The 22,626-nt window shown below is 57.8% G+C and overlaps 2 protein-coding genes across 2 annotated transcripts; both read left to right on the forward strand.

The window, feature by feature from the left end:
* Nucleotides 1–150: 150 nt before the first annotated feature.
* LOC141573505 (uncharacterized) lies at nt 151–6,639 on the forward strand. Its single transcript, XM_074341860.1, has 7 exons — nt 151–159; nt 431–543; nt 783–1,016; nt 2,712–2,894; nt 3,919–4,036; nt 5,168–5,897; nt 6,501–6,639. Exons 1-6 carry the CDS (start codon nt 151–153, stop codon nt 5,267–5,269), a joined length of 759 nt encoding a protein of 252 aa, XP_074197961.1. The 3' UTR covers nt 5,270–5,897; nt 6,501–6,639.
* Nucleotides 6,640–12,307: 5,668 nt separating this feature from the next.
* LOC141573506 (uncharacterized) lies at nt 12,308–21,434 on the forward strand. The gene is made up of 8 exons (XM_074341861.1): nt 12,308–12,336; nt 14,924–14,954; nt 15,226–15,338; nt 15,578–15,811; nt 17,507–17,689; nt 18,715–18,832; nt 19,963–20,692; nt 21,296–21,434. Exons 1-7 carry the CDS (start codon nt 12,308–12,310, stop codon nt 20,062–20,064), a joined length of 810 nt encoding a protein of 269 aa, XP_074197962.1. The 3' UTR covers nt 20,065–20,692; nt 21,296–21,434.
* Nucleotides 21,435–22,626: the final 1,192 nt, after the last annotated feature.

Consider the following 22,626-nt stretch of genomic DNA (forward strand, 5'->3'; position numbering starts at 1 on the left):
GCTCGGAGCCCCGTGACCACTGGCAGGAAGGACACAGGAATCTTGTTACACAGAGTGGGGCTGGGAGGGGAGAGTGCATAATTGCAGAGACAAGGAGGGACCTCACCACCTGTCTCCCTCTCCCTTAGGTGCAAGAAATTCCAGGCCAAGATGCCTCACGTAAGTATGTGCTTGTGAGGGCCGTGTCCACGGCTTAGAGCGGGCAGTCATGTGCACAGGGTGACAGTTCTGGGGGTTACTGCTGCCGCTCTCAGGTCCCCCAGAGCAGTGGGGGATCCCTACCCCCAGTAGTACCTGGGCCCTGAGAGTGACAGCCCTGTGGGAACGCATAACCCACGTCCGCTGTCTCCTAAATCAAGTCTACTTGGGGGTCGAGGCCTTCCTCTGACGGCCGGCAGTCCCTCCCACATGTCGCACACTGCTTCTCCAGGGTCAAGGGGGTCTCCGCCTTGGCACTCCCCCTGAGCTCCGCACCGAGGGAGACGAGAGGCTGGGCGAGCTCTCCTCCGGCGCCACTGGCGGCACTCCCCCTCGCCGCATCGCGTGGGTCACAGGGGCTGGGGTTGGGGGTGACCCCGAGCCGCCAGGCCCCGCCCCCAGGCCCCGCCCCCAAGCGGCGCCCATTCCCGGGGCTCGCCGGGCTCGCCCCGCCCTCTGCCCGCCCCTCCCACCGCCCCTCAGTTGAACCCAGGCTGGAGTCCTCCTGGGTGGTTCTGAGGCCCCTGTTAATGCCATGGCTGAAACCCCCGACCCTTGCTGGTCACCTGTTTCAGGTCCGGGTGATGGGCCCCCCGAAGCCGCCCAAACCATCCCAACACCAGAGCCCCTCAAGCCTCGCCCTGTGAGCCTCTCCTTGCGGCAGCCTCACCAGCCAGTCACAGCCGTCACACGAGTCTCCGAGAAGTTCTCTGGGGAGACCTCAGCCACAGCTCTCTCGCCCACGTCTGCTGCCATCCTGGGGGGCCTCAGCTCAAGCCCCAGCGCGGCCACCACATCCTGGACTCCCAGTCCCAGTGGTAGGAGCAGGAGACCATGACCTCAAAATGGGAGGGAGGTCAGGGGCTGGGGGTGGTTTGCAAGAGACTCAGAAATCCTGGGGCCGGGCCCTACCCGCTCTGCCTGTCACTGCCACCCCCGTCCCCAGCTCGCCTGCTCCATCAGATGGGGCCCATCTTTCCCGGCTCCTCTCCCAGAGCTGCTGTGAAGTAGCCTCATCCTGCGGGGTATGACCATGGCTTTTACTGCAGATCAAGGCTGTGGTTAGAAGGTGGCCGCCTACCCTGCACACTTTGTGTGTAACAGACCTGGCGTGGTCCCCCTGGGGCTGTCTTGGACCTGTGATCAGGCCCCAGTGGTGTGCCCTTGGGTCGGGCTGTGTGGATTTCCAGAATGAGGGCTTGGTAACATGGTGTCTACTGGATATGCAGCACAGGAGGCCCTGGGCTCTGTGCTCTCAAATGCAGTGAGGAGTACTTTAAAGGACCTCTTTTATGTCATTGCTCTATGTTCCAGCATCCTTTCTCCTCAACTGTTGGCCCAGGCAGGGTCAGCTTAGCCCAGAGGTCCTGCCAGTGCCCAGAGTGTTGCTGTGTGAATAGCTCAGGGTGGGGTCAAAGGATGGGAGGCAGGCAGTGGTGGCCCTCCCCAAGACCAGGGTTTGTTATTTCTCTCCCTCCCTTTGTCCCGCAGAGAAGAACTCTTCCCTCCCACGGTCTTTGTCCAGCTCTGGCTATGGGGGGGTGACGGCCAGCAGGAACGATAACAGGCGAGTCAGGGCCCCTGTTCCCGGTGGCAGGGTCGTCACTCCCCAGGAAGTGTCTGGGCTTGGCCTTGGACCCAGGCTACCCAGGCCCCTGCACGGAGCTCCCAGTGCCAACCCCAGGAGGAGGCACCTTCCTTGGCTTGGTGCCTCTGGAGAACTAAGGCAGCAGTGTCGCTGAGTGGGGTTTGAGAGGAGAAATGAGGCAGCGAAGCTTGGTAGAGAGTTTTGTTTGGAACAATACGGCGGAGGGCTGGTTTCTTTAAGGATCCTTCAAAGCAAGTCTGTCCAAAGATTGGAGAGAGTTTCTCAGTCCCCACAGGATGGATCTTCAGCCATCCTGGCTAGGCTCCCTCTGAGCTGGGGGCTTCCTGCTTGTGGACTGTGGAGTTACCTGGAGAGGCCCTTACCGTGGGGGAGGCCTGTGAGGGGGTTCCCTGTGTTACAGGCTGCCTCCTGGCCTCTGGTTGTCCCCATGCGCTGCCCCCAGGCCCTCTGAACTGTGATCGGAGCTGGGTGTTGGGTGGGGTCTGGCTTGGCTTTTTTCTCCCCCTCTTAATAATAAAAGGAGAATTGAGACTTTCTGACAAACTATTTTGGGGGGAAACAGAGGGGATCTTATTTAGTGGTGGCGAGGAGGGGACCTGATCCTGGTGGGGCTGGTTCTGGTTGCTTGTCCTGCCAGGAGGCCGCCCCCGCCCACCCCAGGCATTGACACCTGCCGAGGGGCGATTATGCCCACAGAGGGGGCCCACTGCTGGCCAGGCCGGCCTCAGACAGCAGCTCAGTTCCAAAAATCTGTGGAACCGTTTGGGGGCTGGAACAGGGGTGCTTCCTCTCTGCCTATAGCCCAGCCGCTGCCTCATTTCACATTCAGTGGGGTGGAGGCCCGGGGCCTGTGCGAGCTAGTGATGGCCAGATCTGTGCTCTTGACTCAGTGGTCTCTCCTCAGCCCACCTCGGGTGACGCCACCCCAGTCGCCCCCCTCCACACAGCCGCCAGCCACGACTCAGGCCCATCGGCAGGGGGAGCGTCGCCGGGAGCTGGTGCGGTCACAGACGCTGCCCCGCACCTCGGAGGCACAGGCCCGGAAGGCATTGTTTGAGAAATGGGAGCAGGACACAGAAGCCAGCAAGTATGGATGCTCATAGCACCCTCCCAGATCAGTCTGGGCCCCCAAAGGAAGCCTGAGCCCACACTGGGGTCAGGCAGGCAGGCAGAGCAAAGCTGGCCCTGTCCTGTTCCCCCGAGGGCAGTTCCCCAAGATGTGACCTCTCAGGCAAGACATAGGTCAGGGCTGGCTACAGGGCCGGCTGAGGGGCAGGTGGCTCCAGTTCTGGGGAGGGAGGCTGTGATGAGGCCCCAGCCCCACTCCCACATTCCCAGAGGGAACTCTAGGCACCCTCACACCCACATCCCTCATCCAACTGAAGAGGTTGGTTTCCAGGCATGACTGGGGAGACCAGAGGGCAGTCACTGGGATTCCCAGCAGAAGCTGGAGGTGACACAGTGAGACCCCAGTACCACTGGCTCCCTGTCACACTACACCGCCTGCCCCATTAGAAACGGCCACCTTTGCATGTTTATCCAGCCCTCCTGTCAGTGAGTGGTATTGACTCCTGTTACATTTAGGGTTGGCCCAGGCCTATGAGACAATGACCCCCCCCCCAGTCGTGGCTCCCAAGGCTCTGACTCTGGTGAGGGGGACAGACCCAGGAAGTGTCCCACTGACCCAGACAACCTGATCTTGGCCGATAAAGAGTGTCTTTGGGGCCTAGAATAGGAAACCATGAGGGAGGGTGGCCTCGGAAGGAGCTCAGAGGAGGGGTGGGATGGAGGCAAGGAGGGTTTTCCAAGCAGAGGGCAGGGGCATGGGCCATGTGGGGTCAGGTCCTCTGCCGCAGGATCGCCAGTGTGGGAAGTACACAGGGGGCCTGGAGGCTGGAAGGGGGCTGGTCCTGCCGGACCCCATCACTGGACGCAGTGCAGCTGGGACACGGGGCGCACGCCTGGACGTGGGCGTGGGGCTGGGAGGTTGCCTGCCGACAGAGCATCTCCCTGGGTGAGCAGAGCTGGTGAGGCACATTCCCGGAGCAGATGGCAGCTGAGAGGCAGCCCCCTGGCCCCCAGCCCCCAGCAGGCCTGCCCTCTCTCCACAGGGGGAAGGGCGAGACCCGGGGAAAGCTGAAGCGCTCACAGAGCTTCGGAGTGGCCAGCTCCAGCAGCATCAAGCAGATTCTGCTCGAGTGGTGTCGCAGCAAGACCATCGGCTACCAGGTGAGGCAGGCTGGCCCGGCTGTTGGGCCCCTCCAGAGGCCGCAGTGGACATCACCCACCTACCCTGCTCTTGTTCCCTGAGCCAGTATGGATGCTAAAATTTTCAGAAAGCTGATTATAACAACAGAGCCATTCCTCTTTGGCCAATCTTGGAATCAATTCCATTTAAAAACCATTATGTGCTTAACGCTGGGAGTAAGATGAAGTGCCTTCTCCATGGAGTTTAGTGGCCAGAGGGTGTGCCAGACAATTAAAAATGACTAAAATCAGAGAGATGATTATAAGGGCTGTGAAGGAAGTAAAGTGGGTGCTATCTGCAGTATTTCAAGAAAATTATTTAACATGCTGACTTTATTTTTTGAGAGGGAAGAGGTAATCACATTTTTTTTTTATTTATTTACATATATACTATATCTTAAAAATATATTTTTATTGAAGTATAGTCAGTTTACACTGTTGTGTCAATTTCTGGTGTACAGCACAATACACAGTCATATAGGAACATACATAGATTTGTTTTCTTATTTTTTAACCATAAGTTACTAGAAGATACTGAATATCGTTCCCTGTGCTATACAGTATAAACTTGTTTGTCTATTTTATTTATAGTGTTAGTATCTGCAAGTCTCCAATGCCCAGTTTATCCCTTCCCACCCCTTTCCCCACTATTTTTAATGGAGGTACTGGGATTGAATCCAGGACCTTGTGCGTGCTAGGTACACACTAGCCACAGAGCTATACCTCCCCCCAACATGCTGACTTTAACATTCTAGGTGTCTTCTCTGTGTGTGCACACAGGGTAGACCTCTGAAAAGGGGCATTGTAATTGCTTCTAGACTAATGGCTGTGCTGAGACAAGGTGAGATGGGCAAATTTTCCCATGCCGAGGTAAAGAGCTGTTCACTTGGTTTCCAACAGTTTTTCTCAGAGTGAATTGCTCACCTACTCCAAAACCCTTCCTACAGAAATTTTAGAGTCATCACTGATTCAGTGGTAACCCCTAATAATAGAGTGGTGAATTTTATAATCAGACATGGATGCTGAGAGTTCAGAGGACATGGCAACATTTTAAAATATCTAACTGTAAGGTGTATTCCCCTCCCGCCGCCCTGACTGGTGCTCATTTTGTAGGTCAGCTACTTTTCTTGGAAGCAGTGTGGCCAAGGGGAGGAAGAATGTCTCTCAGATGTCAGCTTTGAGGAGGAGGAGTTCAGATGCCCAGAACTGGGCTAGCACTTCTGAATCTTCCTGAAGGCCGGGCCCTGTGACTTCCTTGGGAAGCTCTGCACCACCTCACCCCCACCCCTGCGCTGCTGGAGCCTGGGGCCACTCTGGTCTGCAGCCCAAATCCTGCCTCGTTGTGCTGGGGGGCCAGGCTGGGGTTGGAGAGAGGGCCTGGCAGGAGGTAAGTGTCACCTTTGGTGGGGGAAGGATGGCTTGGACCCTGGGAAAAAGCCTGACTGTGGTTGCATCTAGACCTAATAAAAGAGGTGTCACTACAGGGTGGGACATGAGGCAGGGGAGGGGCGCACGTGTAGCCAAGCTGCCATTTCGCTTCGGTGTCTGTTCAGTGTGCCTGGCCAGTTTCCTACTAGCCTGTGTCACTGTGCCCGAATCGTCTTTGTGTTATGTTTCCCCAGTATTTTTGGTTGCTGCAGCTCTTTGCTTGGCAACCACTCTGGCTGCTGGTCCAGGGATGGCCCCTGAGGTGGTCCCTGGGCTCTGTCCAGCAGACCCCCAACTCACAATCAGGGGAGAGTTTAATTCTTTCACACAGGAGTCAGCTGAGACTACTTCTGTACACGGATGTGGAGTCAAATGGAGAGCTGCCTGCAGGTAGATGTTGCTGTTCCACGTCAAGGTGAGAATGACAGGATAACCCAGCATCAAAAGCTCCCAGAGGAGGTTCCAGTGCTAGGCTGGGATCAGAATCAGGCCCCAGCTCTGTCTCGACCTAAAGGTAATAAGATCAAAGCTGTAGATATAGATCTACCTTTGGATCTTCTGGGAAGCCCAGATCAGCCTCCAGAGCCCCCTGAGGAGGCTGAAATGTCCTCATCCCTGCAGGAGGCCCAGGCTCAGCGTCCAGAGCCCACTCAGGAGGTTGAGTCTCCACCCCAGCAAGAGGGTCCTGCTCAAAATCCACAGACCCCTGGGAAGGTTGAATCTTTTCCGCCCCAGGCAGAGGCCCAGGCTCAGCGTCCAGAGGCCACTGAAGAGACAGAACCAGCTCCACTTCAGCAGGGGGCTCTGTCTCAGCCTTCAGAGGGCCCTGAGGAAGTAGGCGCTGCAGTCCCTTGGGGGGAGGGAGGGCTTCAGGAGCTTTTAGCTGAACAATTAAGGCCTCATGGTCCCAATGAGAATGAAGCTCAGCAGTCAGACCTGCACAGTGTCAGTGTTAACCCTGTGGATCTGGCACTTACTATAAATCCAGAGGTCACTAATGTGGTTGAAACTTCTCCAGTTCTGCAGGAGGCCCCCTATCAGCCTCCAGAGAGCCCTGAGGAGGTGGAACCTTCTCCAGTCCAGGAGGAAGCTGCGTCTCAGCCTCCAGAGAGCCCCGAGGAGGTGCAACCTTCACTTGAGCAGGAGGCCCAGGCTCAGCCTGCAGAGCATCCTGAGGAGGCGGAACCTCCTCCATTCCCTCAGGAGGCCCAGGCTCAGCCTGCAGAGCGCCCTGAGTATGACTCTGCCCCACTCCAGCAAGAGGCCCCAGCGCAAGTTCCGGGGTCCCCTGGTGAGAATGTACCTCAGTTTCCAGCGAGTGAAGAGGCAGCAGCTCGACCTGGAAGTAACTATCCAGCTCACTCCAAGCTGTCCAGTGTTACACTTAAACCTGTGGATTTGGAACTTATGGTCACTCCAGAGCCTGCTAAGGAAGGCGAGTTTACCGCAGCCCAGCAGGAGCCCCGGCCTCAGCCTCCTGAATATTCTGTGGAGGCAGAACCTTCTCCAACCCCGCAGGATGCCACAGGTCAGCCTCCAGAGCCTCCTGAGGAAGGTGAGCCTTCTCCAGGTGAACAGGGACGACCGGCTCAGCCTTATGAGCCTAATGGGGAAGTTGCACCCTTCTCAACCCAGCAGGAGAGCCCAGCTCAGCCCACAGAGCATCCTGAGGTGGTGAACCCAGCCACCCAGCAGGAGAGCCCAGCTCAGTCTCCAGCAGAGATAGAGCCTTCCGCAACCCAGCAGGAAAGCACAGCTCAGCGTCCACAGTCTCCCGCTGAGGCCGAACCCTCTCCAGCTCATTCTCAAGATCATGTGACAACAGCTTCTCCTCCAGGCCAGGATCAAGCTCAGTCTCTGCAGTGGCCCAGTGTCACTGTTAAACCTGTGGACCTTGCACTCACCATAACTTCAGGGCCCACAAGTGAAGCTGGACCTTCTCCGCCCCAACAGGAGGCCTCATCTCAGTCTGCAGGGTCCCCTGAGCAGTTGGAACCGTTACTGGTCGAGCAGGAGGTTCCGGAACAGCCTCCAGCCCCCTCAGGAAATGGTGAACCTTCTCCAGTCCAGCTTGAGCCCCCAACTCAGCCTCCAGAGACCTCTACAGCTGCCACAGCTCAACATCCAGTACATAATGAGGTGACGTTCTCACCTGCAGGGCCAGGTGAAGCTCAGCATCCAGTGGTGCCTAGTACCATAGGCAAACCCCTGGATCTCACAGTTGTCATCACTCCAGAGCCTGCTAAGGAGGCTGAAAGTTCCCCAGAGCAGCAGGAGGGCTCTGCTCATTTTCCCGTTTCCCCCGAGCAGGCTGAAATTTCTCCAGTCCAGTCTAAGCCTCTTTCTCCGTCTCCGGAGCACCCTGGGAAGGTTGAATCTCCCAGGACAACAAGAGGCCACAGCTCAGACTACAGGTCCCCCTGAGGGGGTGGGGCTTTCTTCAGTCCAGGAGGAAGCCCCGTCTCAACCTCCAGAGCCACCTAAGGAGGTTGAGATGACAGTTGGAACACCAGGACAGAATCACGCTCAGCATTCCAGCTCGCCCAGTGTCACTGATAAAGCTTTGGACCTGGGGCTGACCGAGGCCTGGCTCAGACGCAGCAGCCTGAGGGCACCAGGGAGGCCTGGCTGCAGCAGGGGCGGTGGGGTCTGTCCTCTCCCACCCTCATCTCAGCATCAGGAAAATCTGTTCACTGTAGACTGGAGGGACTAGGGGCTGGAGACGGGGGAGAGCCATGAAAACAGCTCCTTCCTTAAAAGAAAGGGTGGACAAATCACTCCATCGTTACTCTTCGTGTCTAGGGAGACAGAGAGATGGAAAGAGAGACCAGGGTAAGGACTGAGACGAGAATGAAAAATACAGAGAAGCACAGAAGTACAGAGAGTCTAGACAGAAAGGTGCCAAGACAGAAATAGATACAGACACTGGGAGACAGAGAAACACACACCTGGAGGGTGTCTGGATGGAAGGTGCTGGGAGACGGGGTGGGGCTGAGTCAGAACTGATGTGGGGGGATGGTCGTGCAGGAAGCCGAGCCGCTGAGGCCCTGAGGGTTTGGGGTCCTTGGGGAGTCTGGGACAGAAGGGCCTAGAGCCACGGGTTCCCCACCTACCAGTATGGCCTATCCAAGGATGGGGCTGGGGCTGAAGTAGGTGTGCGGAAGTGTATCCAGTCCCCTCCCAAGGCTGCTGGCCTGGGGTCCCTGGAGCTGGGGACAGGTGCCTGCCTTTCCGCGTCCTCCTCCCGAACTGTGCCAGCTGGCCCCGTCCCCCCACCCCAGGCCAGTGTCAGGTTCCAGGCTGTTCCCCGGGGGAACTTTGATCTGGAAAGAATGAGAGTGACCGAGCTGGCGGCTGCCCAGGGCCGAGCCGTGCCACTGAGACCTGGCCTGGGCTGCCCCTGCCACCTTCCCACCTGTGGGGGCACCAGGCAGTCACTCCAGGGCTCAGGAGACACAGGTGGGGTCTCTTCTGCTTTCCTGCCCCCCTGTTCTCTCCACTTCCATTCACTGTTCAGTCACTAGTTCCTGCACTGCTCCATTCGGCGCCCCTCCCTTCACTCACTCATTCAAATGGCTGATGGAGCTGGGGGCTGGGCCAGGGGTCAGAGGGATGAGAGAGGCAGGGCCTTGCCCTCTCAGGAGCCCCAGAGATCACTACTCAAGACAGACAGCAGCTCCACACTGGAGGAGGGAGCCAGGGCAGGAGAGGAGGGATATATTTCAATGGGCATGGTGGGCGGGGAGGGGAGGGGAGGAGTGCTAACAGGCCTCATCAGGGACGGCTTCCTGGAGGAGGTGGCATTTAAACTGGGCTCTGAAGACCTAAAGAAGGGAGTCTGCCAGACAGGATGGCAAGTGGAAGGGATGCTTCAGGCAGTGGGACCAGGGCAGCCACAAAGGCAGAAGTGTGGGAGTTTGTGCATTTTGCCGGAAGGGCCTTGAAATGCACCTTAAGGCATTCGACCCACTGTTGGTGGAGGGGAGTCATGGGTCAGAGGGATAGTTTTGTTAGAGAAAGGAGACTCGGGGGGCTTGCAGGGGAGGTGGCAGCCTGGTGGTGTGGGTGCTGGTCTCCTCCAGGCTTCCCCAAGGAGGTGCTAGCGCCCGCAGAGACCTCCCGTACCGCTCCAGCCCCAAGGGGGACTCCAGAATGATTCTGAGGAAGCCCAGCTTGTGTGTGGGCTGCAAAAGGCTTTGGAGGGCCCTGGCAAAGGCCAGAGCCCAGCCCCCTGCCTCTGCCCAGCCACCCCACCCCCACTGCTTACTTGGAGTGACACAGCCTTTTGCTGGGCTGAAAGCAGACACTGCCTGGCCTGCGGGGCCCCTGGGGAAGGCCCAGGGAGCCACAGCCCTGGAGCTCTGCCTCCCCCAGTCCCTATAAATAGCCCAGGGAGGGGGAGGGGAGGCGGGCCAGGCAGGGCTGGAGGGGGCAGGCCTCGGGTGGGAAGTTGTGGAGCAGCGGGGGAGAAGGGAGGATGAGTCCAGAATTTAGGCCCAGTTCTGCCGCTGATGATGACTGCTCGCCCCTCGGGGTCTCGGGGTCCTCTGGGCCGGGGCAGCCAGGCTGGCGGAGCGGATTGCACGAGCACGTAGACGCAGGGAGTGTCGTTCTAAGAGGACAGGAGGGGCCAGTGCTCCTTCCTGTGTGGCTTTTCAGAGGCACAAGGGTCAGGATATTAGCTGTGAGGGCCCCAGGCCGGGGCTGTCCTGCCCCAGAGACCACAGTGGCCCAGGACAGGCTGTGGTGGGGTGCTGTTCCCAAGGTGGGGGCAGGGCGCTGGGGTGAGTCAGCGGAGACCTTTCCAGGCCATGGGGCCAGGGCTTAGGAGCTGGGACCTGAGTGGGGAGGGGATCCTAGAAATGGAAACTGTGAGCCCCATGGCCTTATCTGGGCTGGAAGCAGCTGTCTCCACTCCACACCCTCCGCAGCCCCTGCCTTTGCTGGGAGGAGGCAGGCCCCTCCACACGGGGATGTGTGCTGTTTGTTCTCTGGGCGGCCTGAGCCTCAGCAGAGGCCCGTGGGAAATTCCTCCTCCACTAGGACCACGAGGGCCCAACGTTGGTCGGGGGTTGAGAAGGTCTGCTCTCTCTTACCCTCTCTCCAGATCAGGGCCACCCTTAAAACCTTGTATGCAAGTCTCCGCAGAGCGCCCAGGATCCCTACCTTCTAGAGACAGACTTCTAGGTCTGGTTAAAGAGGCAGCCAGAGATGGGGCACCTGACTTGTGCAGTCAGACTCACACAGTGATACACAAACGCTTGATATATGGAAGCATATGGAGACGCTCAACATACACATACAGGCATGCGTGCGTTCTACGCTGACACATGTGCAGCAGGCATGCATTTGCGTGTGTCTAGAACACGTTCAGCACTTATGAGCAAATGCATAAAAGTCCCTCCTATAAACACAGGTGCTTGGAAATGTACCCACACCCCACACGCCACATACACGTGCAGGTCCTGTAGACTCTGCAATGCCCACATCTTCCCTCCGCACTGACACACCCACACTGGGACACGCAAGCATGATACATGCACAGACACGTCCTCAGATACGTGGGAGAAAGATGAAAATGTGTGTCCAGCTGAGTGTCCCTGGGATGGAGTTTAAAGGAGGGTTTGGTAGAGGGGAATTGGAGTGACCCAGGGGGCAGGGGTCTCTTCCGTCCCCCCACGCAGGGGCCTCAGGGTTCCAGGATTCAGGAGAGTTCAGGCAGGCAGAGCTCTGGGGCAGAGGGCAGAGCCCCATGTGTCCCTCTCCTAGTCCTGGCCGGAGATGAGGCCTGGGGCCTCCACGACTGGCCCCCCGGGCTCCTGCGCAGCCTCCACCACACTCCCACCTCCCTGCTTAGCATTCCCCTTGGCTCCCGAACCCAGCAACCTGGCAGGAAAAGATAAACGTAAGCCTTGCATCCACACCCATATGGATCTCATAACAAGGCAACAGTTTCCAGGGCAGAGGCTGGATTTCAGATTGGAGAGGAGGGGTGGGAGATCCTTTGTTTGCCGAGGGGTCCGGCCCTGGAGTGCATTGCTCCACTGGGTCCTTGTTAGTCTACTCCCTTTGGGTGCCTGCAGCTGGGAACCCTGGGGAGTGGGGAATGACTGGCTTCACACACCTTCCCAATTATGAGAACTCCCAGGCCCATCAGCCACCCAGCAAGCTGAGGGCTGCAGGCAGGCAGGGCCCATCAGGGCCTGGCAGATAATGGGTCTGGCCTGGCCCCTGACCTTCCAACCTGAGCCCATCCTGGCAGAGGGGCTTGGAGGGCTGAAGTGACCAGTGAGGTTGGCAGCTGCCTTTGACTCAGTGCAAAGGCTGTGACCTTCAAGACAGGGTTGTGCAGTACCTGTGAGCCCCCTGTGGCTCATCGTGGCCGCTAACGCACCCTCTCCGTCACCCATCTCAGTCCATCCTGGAGGTTCGACTGGCTCCCAAGTGAGTCCCCTTTTTCGAGGTATCCCATCACCCCATGTTCACAGAGCACTTTCTAAAGCCAGTTGTCTCTCCAGGTGTGGGGGTGGATGAACAGCTGAGACAGACAGCCCCAGCTCTCTGAGGATGGGGTCCAACACATGCACGCAAGTGTGTATATGCACCTCACCCACGCCCGGGGACTCGGGTGCAGAAGGTGGAGGAGTGGGCCTGACAAGTGGGCCCAGGAATGCAGTGGCCTGCACCATCCCACTTCTTATGGCCTTTCCCCACCCTGTAAGCCTTGTGTGCCTTCTCGGGACCTGAGGAGTCTGGGGAGGGGGTGGGACCTTCAGGCCTGAGGGCTGGAGGCTGGTGGGTATATGGAGAGGGGCTGGGCTGGCGATGGAGAAGCGGCAGTCATCGGTACGGAGGTGGGGGTGGGTGACACCACCCAGAAAGAGTCTGCGGGTGAAAGGGGTCAGGCCCAGATCAGAACCCTGGGGACCACGGTTAAAGGGTGAGGGAAAGAACAGCCACTCAGGAAGGTCCCTGGGGAGGAGAAGCTGAGGGGGTGGGAGGGCAGTCAGGACTGGCAGGAGGAGGGATGGTCCTCAGGGGGCAGTGCCGGAGGGCCTGGAGGGGGTTCTGAAGAGTTCTGAGGAGCAGTTCCAGGGAACAGGAGCCTCCAGGCAAACTGGGAGCAGGAGGAGCTGCCCAGACTTGGCTGGATTTGACTGCTGCCCCCAGAGGGGTGCTGGGACTAGAGGCAGGGCCCTGGGTTTTGCACCTGTCATTGTGGACCTTACTTGTGGCCTCGGGCCTGTCCGTGTCCCTCCCGGGGCCTCCGTTTCCCCATCTCATCTCCTGGCTTCATGGTTTGGGCCTGGCAAGGATTTGACTGCGTGAGGTGACGGCAGGGGACTCAGGAAGCCTTGTCCCACATCCTACTTCCAGCCCAGCAGCACAGCAGATCAAGGGACCAGCGGGCGGTGGACAGGTCACAGCCAGGGGAAGGGAAGCTGGAAGGGTGGGTGTCAGAGCCCCTGGGACTCAGTGGGAGGTCGGCCTCGCTAGCCCGCTGACATCAGGGCTGGTGAATGTGGAGGGAGTTCAGCAGGGTCCATCAGCCCTCACCTCCTCCACAGTGTGGTACCCGGCAGGAGCTGGGGGAGGGTTGGAGGAGGGGCCTTGAGGGGATGGCTGAGAGGAGCCCCTGGGGCCTGGGGCAAGCTGCAGCCTCCCCCCAGGTGGCGTGGAGCAGGCTCTTGGGTAGCACTGGTCGTCGATCACCCCCTCCCCACCTCAGCATCACCCCCTCCGCCCTCACTCCTGCTCTCCCTGCCCCTCTGCCCCTCTTCCTCCCACTCCTGGTTCATCTCTCCTCTCCTAGGCTCATCTCCAGCTACTGACTCAGCGGTCTGACTGTCAGCAGTCAGAGAAGCCAAGGGGGATGGTATGATTCTGGTACTGTCTGCCCAAAACCCACTGCAAGCCCCATCTCTGCCCTTGCCAGTCACAGATGGAGCCCTGCCCAGCCCCTCCCAGATGTCGTCATGGTACATCAGGAGAGACCAGATAACCTGCCTGAGGTGGGAGAATGTGGGTGGATCCTGGGCAGCTAGTCTCTAGAATCTATCAACCGTTAGGGTTCCCAGCCTAGAGACCCAGCCAGCCTTCCTTCTCCGGGAAGCTGGGAGAGAAGGCCAGACCCCTGCCTGCCCCGACTCCCCTCTATGCTGCCGGACCAGGCACAGGTCCAGGTTCACATCAGCTATGGGGACAGGGACCAGGCTGTTCAGTCCCTCCCAAACTTCCCCACCTGGTCATTCCTCAGGTCCTGCGAAGGAAGTGGCTGGGCTTTCGTGGCAGAGACCAGGGTCTCTGAACTCCAGGCTCCTGTGCTCAGACCTGGAGGGGCTGAGTGGTTCTTGGGGCAGAAGCTGTAGCAGAAGCCTCTCTCCTAGTCTCTATCAAAGATTCCACCCAGAGAAAGAATGCAGGGAGCAGTCTGGCTCACCCTGTGCTGAGAGCTACTTACAAAACACACACGCACACACACACACACACACACACACACACACAAACACACACACAAACACACACACAAACACACACACACACACACTCTCACACACACACACACACACACACACACACACACACACACACACCCCATGCACGCCTTTTGGCATTTGACTTTCTCATAAAATAATTGCTGGAAGGCTCCTTGGATTAGGTAACCCAGTGTTCCTTCCTGTCCCTGTGGAGGAGGGAGAGAGGGGGGATTGGCGTTCAGCATCTGTTACGCTGATCCAGCTCCTTTGGGGCAGAGCAGGCCAGTCCAGGAGGTCTGTGGCTGCAAACATCTTTGGAAGCCCAGTGTGACAGAAACAAGTCTTTCAGGCCTCTCGTTCCCCTGCCACCTGGCTGTGCCTGCCCAGCCACTAGCCCTCCTTCAAGTGGGCCAGGCCTGGGAAGGAGAAGGCTAATCAGGAAAGGCTTTTTGCACAAAAAAGGAGGAGATGCTCCCATTTTTTATTTTAAATCAATTTTACTATGTACATGAGATCAGACAGCACCTTTGCCCATCGTTCTGTCATTCCGAAGCAAAAGCTATTTTCATTCCTCCCTTTCTCGTGATGTTTGGAGGTTGGGGGTTATGGAAGGGAGGAATATCTGGGTTCCAGCATGAAAGGGGTGTTGAGAGGGAATCGAGGTGGGAGCCCTGGCCTGTAACCACAGGCCAGGGACTGAGACTTGATGGAGGGAGAGAGGTGATTAGTCCCATGGTCTCTGACCCGAGAATTTGGAGATTCGGTCCTAAGCACACCTTCTCTTCTCTGTCTGACCTCAGTCACTTGTGGATGCCCCAACAGGGGCCACTCAGTGAGCTCGGAGCCCCGTGACCACTGGCAGGAAGGACACAGGAATCTTGTTACACAGAGTGGGGCTGGGAGGGGAGAGTGCATAATTGCAGAGACAAGGAGGGACCTCACCACCTGTCTCCCTCTCCCTTAGGTGCAAGAAATTCCAGGCCAAGATGCCTCACGTAAGTATGTGCTTGTGAGGGCCGTGTCCACGGCTTAGAGCGGGCAGTCATGTGCACAGGGTGACAGTTCTGGGGGTTACTGCTGCCGCTCTCAGGTCCCCCAGAGCAGTGGGGGATCCCTACCCCCAGTAGTACCTGGGCCCTGAGAGTGACAGCCCTGTGGGAACGCATAACCCACGTCCGCTGTCTCCTAAATCAAGTCTACTTGGGGGTCGAGGCCTTCCTCTGACGGCCGGCAGTCCCTCCCACATGTCGCACACTGCTTCTCCAGGGTCAAGGGGGTCTCCGCCTTGGCACTCCCCCTGAGCTCCGCACCGAGGGAGACGAGAGGCTGGGCGAGCTCTCCTCCGGCGCCACTGGCGGCACTCCCCCTCGCCGCATCGCGTGGGTCACAGGGGCTGGGGTTGGGGGTGACCCCGAGCCGCCAGGCCCCGCCCCCAGGCCCCGCCCCCAAGCGGCGCCCATTCCCGGGGCTCGCCGGGCTCGCCCCGCCCTCTGCCCGCCCCTCCCACCGCCCCTCAGTTGAACCCAGGCTGGAGTCCTCCTGGGTGGTTCTGAGGCCCCTGTTAATGCCATGGCTGAAACCCCCGACCCTTGCTGGTCACCTGTTTCAGGTCCGGGTGATGGGCCCCCCGAAGCCGCCCAAACCATCCCAACACCAGAGCCCCTCAAGCCTCGCCCTGTGAGCCTCTCCTTGCGGCAGCCTCACCAGCCAGTCACAGCCGTCACACGAGTCTCCGAGAAGTTCTCTGGGGAGACCTCAGCCACAGCTCTCTCGCCCACGTCTGCTGCCATCCTGGGGGGCCTCAGCTCAAGCCCCAGCGCGGCCACCACATCCTGGACTCCCAGTCCCAGTGGTAGGAGCAGGAGACCATGACCTCAAAATGGGAGGGAGGTCAGGGGCTGGGGGTGGTTTGCAAGAGACTCAGAAATCCTGGGGCCGGGCCCTACCCGCTCTGCCTGTCACTGCCACCCCCGTCCCCAGCTCGCCTGCTCCATCAGATGGGGCCCATCTTTCCCGGCTCCTCTCCCAGAGCTGCTGTGAAGTAGCCTCATCCTGCGGGGTATGACCATGGCTTTTACTGCAGATCAAGGCTGTGGTTAGAAGGTGGCCGCCTACCCTGCACACTTTGTGTGTAACAGACCTGGCGTGGTCCCCCTGGGGCTGTCTTGGACCTGTGATCAGGCCCCAGTGGTGTGCCCTTGGGTCGGGCTGTGTGGATTTCCAGAATGAGGGCTTGGTAACATGGTGTCTACTGGATATGCAGCACAGGAGGCCCTGGGCTCTGTGCTCTCAAATGCAGTGAGGAGTACTTTAAAGGACCTCTTTTATGTCATTGCTCTATGTTCCAGCATCCTTTCTCCTCAACTGTTGGCCCAGGCAGGGTCAGCTTAGCCCAGAGGTCCTGCCAGTGCCCAGAGTGTTGCTGTGTGAATAGCTCAGGGTGGGGTCAAAGGATGGGAGGCAGGCAGTGGTGGCCCTCCCCAAGACCAGGGTTTGTTATTTCTCTCCCTCCCTTTGTCCCGCAGAGAAGAACTCTTCCCTCCCACGGTCTTTGTCCAGCTCTGGCTATGGGGGGGTGACGGCCAGCAGGAACGATAACAGGCGAGTCAGGGCCCCTGTTCCCGGTGGCAGGGTCGTCACTCCCCAGGAAGTGTCTGGGCTTGGCCTTGGACCCAGGCTACCCAGGCCCCTGCACGGAGCTCCCAGTGCCAACCCCAGGAGGAGGCACCTTCCTTGGCTTGGTGCCTCTGGAGAACTAAGGCAGCAGTGTCGCTGAGTGGGGTTTGAGAGGAGAAATGAGGCAGCGAAGCTTGGTAGAGAGTTTTGTTTGGAACAATACGGCGGAGGGCTGGTTTCTTTAAGGATCCTTCAAAGCAAGTCTGTCCAAAGATTGGAGAGAGTTTCTCAGTCCCCACAGGATGGATCTTCAGCCATCCTGGCTAGGCTCCCTCTGAGCTGGGGGCTTCCTGCTTGTGGACTGTGGAGTTACCTGGAGAGGCCCTTACCGTGGGGGAGGCCTGTGAGGGGGTTCCCTGTGTTACAGGCTGCCTCCTGGCCTCTGGTTGTCCCCATGCGCTGCCCCCAGGCCCTCTGAACTGTGATCGGAGCTGGGTGTTGGGTGGGGTCTGGCTTGGCTTTTTTCTCCCCCTCTTAATAATAAAAGGAGAATTGAGACTTTCTGACAAACTATTTTGGGGGGAAACAGAGGGGATCTTATTTAGTGGTGGCGAGGAGGGGACCTGATCCTGGTGGGGCTGGTTCTGGTTGCTTGTCCTGCCAGGAGGCCGCCCCCGCCCACCCCAGGCATTGACACCTGCCGAGGGGCGATTATGCCCACAGAGGGGGCCCACTGCTGGCCAGGCCGGCCTCAGACAGCAGCTCAGTTCCAAAAATCTGTGGAACCGTTTGGGGGCTGGAACAGGGGTGCTTCCTCTCTGCCTATAGCCCAGCCGCTGCCTCATTTCACATTCAGTGGGGTGGAGGCCCGGGGCCTGTGCGAGCTAGTGATGGCCAGATCTGTGCTCTTGACTCAGTGGTCTCTCCTCAGCCCACCTCGGGTGACGCCACCCCAGTCGTCCCCCTCCCCGCAGCCGCCAGCCACGACTCAGGCCCATCGGCAGGGGGAGCGTCGCCGGGAGCTGGTGCGGTCACAGACGCTGCCCCGCACCTCGGGGGCACAGGCCCGGAAGGCATTGTTTGAGAAATGGGAGCAGGACACAGAAGCCAGCAAGTATGGATGCTCATAGCACCCTCCCAGATCAGTCTGGGCCCCCAAAGGAAGCCTGAGCCCACACTGGGGTCAGGCAGGCAGGCAGAGCAAAGCTGGCCCTGTCCTGTTCCCCCGAGGGCAGTTCCCCAAGATGTGACCTCTCAGGCAAGACATAGGTCAGGGCTGGCTACAGGGCCGGCTGAGGGGCAGGTGGCTCCAGTTCTGGGGAGGGAGGCTGTGATGAGGCCCCAGCCCCACTCCCACATTCCCAGAGGGAACTCTAGGCACCCTCACACCCACATCCCTCATCCAACTGAAGAGGTTGGTTTCCAGGCATGACTGGGGAGACCAGAGGGCAGTCACTGGGATTCCCAGCAGAAGCTGGAGGTGACACAGTGAGACCCCAGTACCACTGGCTCCCTGTCACACTACACCGCCTGCCCCATTAGAAACGGCCACCTTTGCATGTTTATCCAGCCCTCCTGTCAGTGAGTGGTATTGACTCCTGTTACATTTAGGGTTGGCCCAGGCCTATGAGACAATGACCCCCCCCCCCAGTCGTGGCTCCCAAGGCTCTGACTCTGGTGAGGGGGACAGACCCAGGAAGTGTCCCACTGACCCAGACAACCTGATCTTGGCCGATAAAGAGTGTCTTTGGGGCCTAGAATAGGAAACCATGAGGGAGGGTGGCCTCGGAAGGAGCTCAGAGGAGGGGTGGGATGGAGGCAAGGAGGGTTTTCCAAGCAGAGGGCAGGGGCATGGGCCATGTGGGGTCAGGTCCTCTGCCGCAGGATCGCCAGTGTGGGAAGTACACAGGGGGCCTGGAGGCTGGAAGGGGGCTGGTCCTGCCGGACCCCATCACTGGACGCAGTGCAGCTGGGACACGGGGCGCACGCCTGGACGTGGGCGTGGGGCTGGGAGGTTGCCTGCCGACAGAGCATCTCCCTGGGTGAGCAGAGCTGGTGAGGCACATTCCCGGAGCAGATGGCAGCTGAGAGGCAGCCCCCTGGCCCCCAGCCCCCAGCAGGCCTGCCCTCTCTCCACAGGGGGAAGGGCGAGACCCGGGGAAAGCTGAAGCGCTCACAGAGCTTCGGAGTGGCCAGCTCCAGCAGCATCAAGCAGATTCTGCTCGAGTGGTGTCGCAGCAAGACCATCGGCTACCAGGTGAGGCAGGCTGGCCCGGCTGTTGGGCCCCTCCAGAGGCCGCAGTGGACATCACCCACCTACCCTGCTCTTGTTCCCTGAGCCAGTATGGATGCTAAAATTTTCAGAAAGCTGATTATAACAACAGAGCCATTCCTCTTTGGCCAATCTTGGAATCAATTCCATTTAAAAACCATTATGTGCTTAACGCTGGGAGTAAGATGAAGTGCCTTCTCCATGGAGTTTAGTGGCCAGAGGGTGTGCCAGACAATTAAAAATGACTAAAATCAGAGAGATGATTATAAGGGCTGTGAAGGAAGTAAAGTGGGTGCTATCTGCAGTATTTCAAGAAAATTATTTAACATGCTGACTTTATTTTTTGAGAGGGAAGAGGTAATCACATTTTTTTTTATTTATTTACATATATACTATATCTTAAAAATATATTTTTATTGAAGTATAGTCAGTTTACACTGTTGTGTCAATTTCTGGTGTACAGCACAATACACAGTCATATAGGAACATACATAGATTTGTTTTCTTATTTTTTAACCATAAGTTACTAGAAGATACTGAATATCGTTCCCTGTGCTATACAGTATAAACTTGTTTGTCTATTTTATTTATAGTGTTAGTATCTGCAAGTCTCCAATGCCCAGTTTATCCCTTCCCACCCCTTTCCCCACTATTTTTAATGGAGGTACTGGGATTGAATCCAGGACCTTGTGCGTGCTAGGTACACACTAGCCACAGAGCTATACCTCCCCCCAACATGCTGACTTTAACATTCTAGGTGTCTTCTCTGTGTGTGCACACAGGGTAGACCTCTGAAAAGGGGCATTGTAATTGCTTCTAGACTAATGGCTGTGCTGAGACAAGGTGAGATGGGCAAATTTTCCCATGCCGAGGTAAAGAGCTGTTCACTTGGTTTCCAACAGTTTTTCTCAGAGTGAATTGCTCACCTACTCCAAAACCCTTCCTACAGAAATTTTAGAGTCATCACTGATTCAGTGGTAACCCCTAATAATAGAGTGGTGAATTTTATAATCAGACATGGATGCTGAGAGTTCAGAGGACATGGCAACATTTTAAAATATCTAACTGTAAGGTGTATTCCCCTCCCGCCGCCCTGACTGGTGCTCATTTTGTAGGTCAGCTACTTTTCTTGGAAGCAGTGTGGCCAAGGGGAGGAAGAATGTCTCTCAGATGTCAGCTTTGAGGAGGAGGAGTTCAGATGCCCAGAACTGGGCTAGCACTTCTGAATCTTCCTGAAGGCCGGGCCCTGTGACTTCCTTGGGAAGCTCTGCACCACCTCACCCCCACCCCTGCGCTGCTGGAGCCTGGGGCCACTCTGGTCTGCAGCCCAAATCCTGCCTCGTTGTGCTGGGGGGCCAGGCTGGGGTTGGAGAGAGGGCCTGGCAGGAGGTAAGTGTCACCTTTGGTGGGGGAAGGATGGCTTGGACCCTGGGAAAAAGCCTGACTGTGGTTGCATCTAGACCTAATAAAAGAGGTGTCACTACAGGGTGGGACATGAGGCAGGGGAGGGGCGCACGTGTAGCCAAGCTGCCATTTCGCTTCGGTGTCTGTTCAGTGTGCCTGGCCAGTTTCCTACTAGCCTGTGTCACTGTGCCCGAATCGTCTTTGTGTTATGTTTCCCCAGTATTTTTGGTTGCTGCAGCTCTTTGCTTGGCAACCACTCTGGCTGCTGGTCCAGGGATGGCCCCTGAGGTGGTCCCTGGGCTCTGTCCAGCAGACCCCCAACTCACAATCAGGGGAGAGTTTAATTCTTTCACACAGGAGTCAGCTGAGACTACTTCTGTACACGGATGTGGAGTCAAATGGAGAGCTGCCTGCAGGTAGATGTTGCTGTTCCACGTCAAGGTGAGAATGACAGGATAACCCAGCATCAAAAGCTCCCAGAGGAGGTTCCAGTGCTAGGCTGGGATCAGAATCAGGCCCCAGCTCTGTCTCGACCTAAAGGTAATAAGATCAAAGCTGTAGATATAGATCTACCTTTGGATCTTCTGGGAAGCCCAGATCAGCCTCCAGAGCCCCCTGAGGAGGCTGAAATGTCCTCATCCCTGCAGGAGGCCCAGGCTCAGTGTCCAGAGCCCACTCAGGAGGTTGAGTCTCCACCCCAGCAAGAGGGTCCTGCTCAAAATCCACAGACCCCTGGGAAGGTTGAATCTTTTCCGCCCCAGGCAGAGGCCCAGGCTCAGCGTCCAGAGGCCACTGAAGAGACAGAACCAGCTCCACTTCAGCAGGGGGCTCTGTCTCAGCCTTCAGAGGGCCCTGAGGAAGTAGGCGCTGCAGTCCCTTGGGGGGAGGGAGGGCTTCAGGAGCTTTTAGCTGAACAATTAAGGCCTCATGGTCCCAATGAGAATGAAGCTCAGCAGTCAGACCTGCACAGTGTCAGTGTTAACCCTGTGGATCTGGCACTTACTATAAATCCAGAGGTCACTAATGTGGTTGAAACTTCTCCAGTTCTGCAGGAGGCCCCCTATCAGCCTCCAGAGAGCCCTGAGGAGGTGGAACCTTCTCCAGTCCAGGAGGAAGCTGCGTCTCAGCCTCCAGAGAGCCCCGAGGAGGTGCAACCTTCACTTGAGCAGGAGGCCCAGGCTCAGCCTGCAGAGCATCCTGAGGAGGCGGAACCTCCTCCATTCCCTCAGGAGGCCCAGGCTCAGCCTGCAGAGCGCCCTGAGTATGACTCTGCCCCACTCCAGCAAGAGGCCCCAGCGCAAGTTCCGGGGTCCCCTGGTGAGAATGTACCTCAGTTTCCAGCGAGTGAAGAGGCAGCAGCTCGACCTGGAAGTAACTATCCAGCTCACTCCAAGCTGTCCAGTGTTACACTTAAACCTGTGGATTTGGAACTTATGGTCACTCCAGAGCCTGCTAAGGAAGGCGAGTTTACCGCAGCCCAGCAGGAGCCCCGGCCTCAGCCTCCTGAATATTCTGTGGAGGCAGAACCTTCTCCAACCCCGCAGGATGCCACAGGTCAGCCTCCAGAGCCTCCTGAGGAAGCTGAGCCTTCTCCAGGTGAACAGGGACGACCGGCTCAGCCTTATGAGCCTAATGGGGAAGTTGCACCCTTCTCAACCCAGCAGGAGAGCCCAGCTCAGCCCACAGAGCATCCTGAGGTGGTGAACCCAGCCACCCAGCAGGAGAGCCCAGCTCAGTCTCCAGCAGAGATAGAGCCTTCCGCAACCCAGCAGGAAAGCACAGCTCAGCGTCCACAGTCTCCCGCTGAGGCCGAACCCTCTCCAGCTCATTCTCAAGATCATGTGACAACAGCTTCTCCTCCAGGCCAGGATCAAGCTCAGTCTCTGCAGTGGCCCAGTGTCACTGTTAAACCTGTGGACCTTGCACTCACCATAACTTCAGGGCCCACAAGTGAAGCTGGACCTTCTCCGCCCCAACAGGAGGCCTCATCTCAGTCTGCAGGGTCCCCTGAGCAGTTGGAACCGTTACTGGTCGAGCAGGAGGTTCCGGAACAGCCTCCAGCCCCCTCAGGAAATGGTGAACCTTCTCCAGTCCAGCTTGAGCCCCCAACTCAGCCTCCAGAGACCTCTACAGCTGCCACAGCTCAACATCCAGTACATAATGAGGTGACGTTCTCACCTGCAGGGCCAGGTGAAGCTCAGCATCCAGTGGTGCCTAGTACCATAGGCAAACCCCTGGATCTCACAGTTGTCATCACTCCAGAGCCTGCTAAGGAGGCTGAAAGTTCCCCAGAGCAGCAGGAGGGCTCTGCTCATTTTCCCGTTCCCCCCGAGCAGGCTGAAATTTCTCCAGTCCAGTCTAAGCCTCTTTCTCCG

The sequence above is a fragment of the Camelus bactrianus genome, chromosome 16 (genome assembly GCF_048773025.1).
Source record: "Camelus bactrianus isolate YW-2024 breed Bactrian camel chromosome 16, ASM4877302v1, whole genome shotgun sequence".
NCBI classification, from domain to species: Eukaryota; Metazoa; Chordata; class Mammalia; order Artiodactyla; family Camelidae; genus Camelus; species Camelus bactrianus.

What these genes read in the sequence shown, in the direction of transcription:
- LOC141573505 (XM_074341860.1), top strand. An exon ending in CAGGACACAGAAGCCAGCAA is followed by an intron (nt 2,895 to 3,918) that starts GTATGGATGCTC and finishes CTCTCTCCACAG; the next exon opens with GGGGAAGGGCGAGACCCGGG. An exon ending in GCAAGACCATCGGCTACCAG is followed by an intron (nt 4,037 to 5,167) that starts GTGAGGCAGGCT and finishes CTCATTTTGTAG; the next exon opens with GTCAGCTACTTTTCTTGGAA.
- LOC141573506 (XM_074341861.1), top strand. Translation starts at nt 12,308, where the DNA reads ATGGAGAAGCGGCAGTCATCGGTACGGAG. An exon ending in TCCAGGCCAAGATGCCTCAC is followed by an intron (nt 14,955 to 15,225) that starts GTAAGTATGTGC and finishes CTGCTTCTCCAG; the next exon opens with GGTCAAGGGGGTCTCCGCCT. An exon ending in ACTCCCCCTCGCCGCATCGC is followed by an intron (nt 15,339 to 15,577) that starts GTGGGTCACAGG and finishes CAGGTCCGGGTG; the next exon opens with ATGGGCCCCCCGAAGCCGCC.